The sequence below is a fragment of the Microtus ochrogaster genome, unplaced genomic scaffold (assembly GCF_000317375.1).
Source record: "Microtus ochrogaster isolate Prairie Vole_2 unplaced genomic scaffold, MicOch1.0 UNK312, whole genome shotgun sequence".
In the NCBI taxonomy this organism is placed as follows: Eukaryota; Metazoa; Chordata; class Mammalia; order Rodentia; family Cricetidae; genus Microtus; species Microtus ochrogaster.
In genome coordinates this window covers 45,230-50,306 of record NW_004949410.1, presented here as the reverse complement: position 1 = coordinate 50,306, position 5,077 = coordinate 45,230, and the positions used below count along the sequence as shown (strand labels likewise).

Below are 5,077 nucleotides of genomic sequence, written 5' to 3'. Positions count from 1 at the left end.
GCCATGAGTCAGCTTTTGGCAGTTGTGCATCTACCTCTCTGTGGCCACATGGAAATTGATAGTTTCTTCTGTGACATACCATTGATAATCAAGTTATCCTGCACTGATTACCATGATTTGGATATTTACATGAATGCTAACTGTGGGGTTGTAGTTGTAAGCTGCTTCATTCTGTTGCTCATTTCCTACACATATATCCTTATCACTGTTCCCCAGAGTTCTAAAGCTGGTGCATCTAAGGCTCTGTCCACATGCAGTGCCCACATCACAGTGGTGATGATCTTTTTTGTTCCTTGCATCTTTATCTATGTGTGGCCACTCAATATAATTTGGTTGGACAAATTCCTTGCTGTATTTTATACTCTTATTGCACCTCTTCTGAATCCAGCTATTTACACACTGAGAAATAAAGAAATGAAAAATGCTATAAAGAAATTAAAAAGCTATTTCAGAAAGCACAAGGAAAATACTTAATGCTAAGAAAATTCACTGTAAATATTTCAAATTAAAAATTAACTGAAATTAAATAAACTTGGAATTTAGTTTGTATGCACAATCAGTTAATATATTCTGACATGTAATAAGCCCAATATAATTTAGAGATACAATGTTTCAATCATATAGAACATTGTAAATTATTTCTGGTTGTTTTTTAAGATGGCTCTTCCTTGTGAGAAAACTATTCAATTGATTCTTATATTTTCAATAATATTTTTAAAAGAGCATAAATGTATTTCTTGGGCTGAAAAGAAACATTTGTTTTGTAAAATTTACTTAAATATTGTTCAAAAAGTATCAAAAATATATTCTCTTTTTTAATACATCCACAAACCTTTTATTCACTTCTTCGAAAAAAGGCAAAATTATTATTTTTATCACATTTCCAAACTGTAAAGAGAGAATAGAAAATGTGTAACAAATAAAGTAAAAGTTATAAACTACATACAAATAGCAGTGGACTTTACTTACTTTAACTCTTATTACCTTAATGACAATGAAATACTTGTAAAAAACACACCTAATGCTGTTTTTTCTCGATTATCTGAGTTTAAAGATTAAAATTTATTTTTTAAGTTATGGCTTATTGTTTCAAGAGAAATCACAAACTATAATCTTTCTGACACAGTGACCATTACCCTCTTTGCTAATTCTTTTTTTATTACTTAAAAAATACTGATCCAAATTCCCACTCCTTTCCTTCCTCCCACTCCCCTCCAACTCCCTCCACAGACTCTCCTACCCCACCTTTTCCAATCCTAAGAGAGGGCAATGCCTCCTGCCCTGTGGAAAGTCCAAGGCCCTCCCTACTACATCTAGATTGAGCCGGGTTTACATCCAAAGAGAATAGGATCCCAGGAAGCCAGTACATGCAGTAGAGAGAAATTCCAGTGTCACTATCAGTGGCCCCTCAGCCTGCTCCAACTGACAACCCCCTTCAGAGGAATATGTTTGTTCCCATGCTTGTTCACTCCCAGTCCAGTTGGAGTTGGTGAGCTACCATTAGCTCAGGCAAACTCTCTCAGTGTATGAACCCCTCATGGTCTAGAATTCCTTGCTCATACTCTCACTCCTTCCACTCTTCAACTGGATCTTGGGAACTCCAATGTGGATCATTGCCTCTGTTTCCATCTGTTGTTGGACAAAGGTTCTATAGTGATATTAAAGATGATCATCAGTCTGACTACAGGGTAAGGCCAGTTCAGACACCCTCTCCTCTATTGCTTAATATTGAAATGCTTGTTATACTTAATTATATATCAACAAATCTACAAAACAGACAACAGGTCAATTGTTTCATCAAATACCAACATATATTTGTGAATAAAATTTGAATATGACCTTCGATATTTCAAATAGTCTTCAAATTGTTCTTTGAATAAAAATATGTATCATGCGGTACAATATGTCTTTTATTTCTCAAGATGTGGGTTAAAATACAGTGACCAAAATCATAACAGAAATAATGCCAAAAGTAATATATGTGTATGTATGTGTGTATCTTTTATTCTCTTAATATAGAAAAAATACAGCAAATGGTAGAATAAATAAAATATATTTATGATTGTTAGCTGTCTACTCGAGCCTATGATGTAAGATGTGTTATTACCACAAAATACATTTATTATCTTGAATATAGGAAAGCTTAGAAATATATATTAAATTCTTTTGGTAACAAAGACTTGAATTTTTCTATAGTTGAATGATGCAGGAAATAAATTTCCCAATGGCATTCATTTATTTAGTATATTAAGAAAGAAAATTTTACTCAGAGAGTAGATAATGTTAAATGTAATGTCAGAACAACTCTCTTAAAGTTCAGATTGCTTTTTTAACAATTCATATGTCATGATCAACATTCTATTATTACAATATGATGTGATTTGTGAACAATACTGCTCTGCATTTGGACTGTAGATATTATCACATTTGACATGTAGATGATGCTAAATAATAGTCAGATGTATAGTTGACTATTCAATTTTACTTATTTATTGATACTGGTAAGTATAAGAACTTAACAATTTATATATTACTATACATTTTAGATACTTTTTCTCTATGCCATGCTGAGAATATCCTCACAATATGACTTATCCTGTGTTTCTTAATGTGGAGCAGACCTTAAATCCAAATAGAAAAGATGTTACTAACCCATGATAACCAAGCCATTCTTATACCAGTAGGCTCATCTTGCTTAGCAAATCAGTTTTGTATTATGTAAAGTCTGTGCTGTGTCAGACTCATAATGCCCCTTCTTTGCCAATAGCTTAAATAATTTCCAGCACTGTGAAAGCTAGCCAGAGGAAAGAAAGCTTCCAATCACCCTAGAAAATAAAATAACTTTTATTCTTTTTATTTATTCATCTCTCATACAATACATCCCAACTCTAGGATCTCATCCCTCCACTCCTCCAAGTTCCCCTCCCCTCTTTCAGGTCCACTGTCCCTCTGTTCCCCTTCTGGAAATTGGTCTCCCAGGGATATCAATCAAACACAGAATAACAAGATGCAATGAAACTAGACACTAACTTCCATACCAAGGCTAGATGAGGTAACCTAATAGGAGGGAAAGGGTTCCAAAAGCAGGCAAAAGAGTCAGAGACAGCACTACTCCCACTGTTAGGCAACCCCAAAAAACCCCAAGCTGAACCACAAGTATGCATGCAGAGGACCTGTGATTGTACCTTCAATCTCTGTGAGCCCCTATGAAGACTGCTTAGTATGTTCTGTAGATCATGTAGACTGCTGTCCTTGTCACCTCTAGGTCATAAAATCCTTCCCTCTTTTCTTCCCCCTCTTATGTGAGGTTTCCTAAGCTCTGACCAATGTTTGGCTGTGGGTCTCTGCATCTACTACCACCAGCTACTAAAGAAAGCCTCTATGATGGCAATCAGGCTAGGCACTTATCTATAAATATGGGAGAATATCATTAGGAATCATTTCATTGACTTTTTTCCCTTTTCTTTTTCTTTTTTATTTTTTAAATTTCTTTATTAAAGATTGTTTAATGGAAGGATAATTTTTTTCATAAAACATTATCAAAAATATATAATATATAAATTAATAAAATGAGAAAAATAAAGGTGTTATTACAACGCAACCACTGAAATACAGAAGATCACTAGAAGATATTTTGGAAACATACACCCTAATAAGTTAGAACAGTTTAAGTAAATAAACCTATCCATCATGTCCTACTAAAATTAAATCAGGAAGATCTTTAAAAATAACCTTATCAATCATGAGATATAAATTTGAGTCAGTAATAAAATTTAACCCAATAGGGTAAATGACCAAATGGATGCAATCCTGAAGTCTCCCAAGTTTATCAAAAACAATTAATACCAATGTTCACCAAAATGTTAATCCTTAGTAGGATATCTTTTAAATTTGCTTACATGTATCTCAGTGCAGGCAGAGGTGGGGGACTGAGGGGAGATGGAGATGTTAGGAATAAGAGCAGTCACGAGTTTGCAGGGAAAGGTGGAAATGATGTAAAAAAATGTTTAATATATAAAATACAGAAAAAAATTAATTTTAAAAATTCAAGTGGATCTCATACCTGACACTATAAGTGTTGCCTAGAATTTGATACTAAATAGTCCATAGGCCTAGAGTAAACCTGTTACTATTGTTGTACTAAGTAAACACAACAATAAAATGACTCCTAATAATATAATCTGTAGCATAAATCAGTGTATCACTCAGTCCTTATCACAGAAGTTTTTTTCTTGTAGTGAATGGTAATTGATGCAGAAACTCACATCTGGGCAATGTGCAAAGAGTGAGAGACTTTGGAGCACTCAACCCTAAATGAGATGATGTCATCATAGCCCTTCTCCCAGTGCTCAGGTACTTATACTGAAAAGGAAGTGGAGATATTGTAAGAGCCAGAAGTCGTGAATGACTTCAAGAAAGAGGTGTTTTCCAGACAAAAGCCATGCAAGCCATGTACAAAACACAGAAGCTAAATTTCTTGTAAACACACAAGATCTGCACAAAGTTAAGCCAAACAAAGTCCAAGCAGTGAAGAAAAAGTAAGTACAAAGTCCAACCCCTAGTCAAGGAGCTATTCTGCTGTTGACCCTCCTGAGAAATGGGTGACACAGGCTATCAACCACACCCCAGGATATGCCTTAGTCTCAGGAGTAGTTGCAAGCACAAAATGGATTCCATGCTTCTTTTTTACTTTTTGTTTTTCTTATTTTAACTTTTGTTTAAACTAGATTTTGTTTTTCATCCTGATTATATTTCCCCTTCCTCTAGTCCTGCCAGCTCTTCCCAAACTCCCTCCCATCTGGATCCACCTCCTATCTTTCCTTATAAAACAAAGGCATCTAGGCAATAATAACAAAAAGCAAAACCAGACAAATAGAAACAGGACAAAGTAAATAGGTGAAAAATGAGGTCAAGAAATAGATCCAGATGCAGAGACTCACTTACTCACAAACTTGGGGACCCTGTAAAGCCACAAATCTGGAAGAAGTATATAAACAAAATCTGTAAGTTAAAACATAAGTAAAATAAAATGAAGTAAAAATAATTTTTATCCATAATATGACATTATGAGACAGGA

General features: G+C 34.4%; 1 protein-coding gene across 1 annotated transcript; it reads left to right on the top strand.

The window, feature by feature from the left end:
* The first annotated feature begins 3 nt into the window (after window positions 1–3).
* On the top strand, window positions 4–474 carry LOC113455878 (olfactory receptor 4K3-like). Its single transcript, XM_026778518.1, has one exon. The coding sequence runs from the start codon at window positions 4–6 to the stop codon at window positions 472–474; it is 471 nt and encodes a 156-aa protein (XP_026634319.1).
* Window positions 475–5,077: the final 4,603 nt, after the last annotated feature.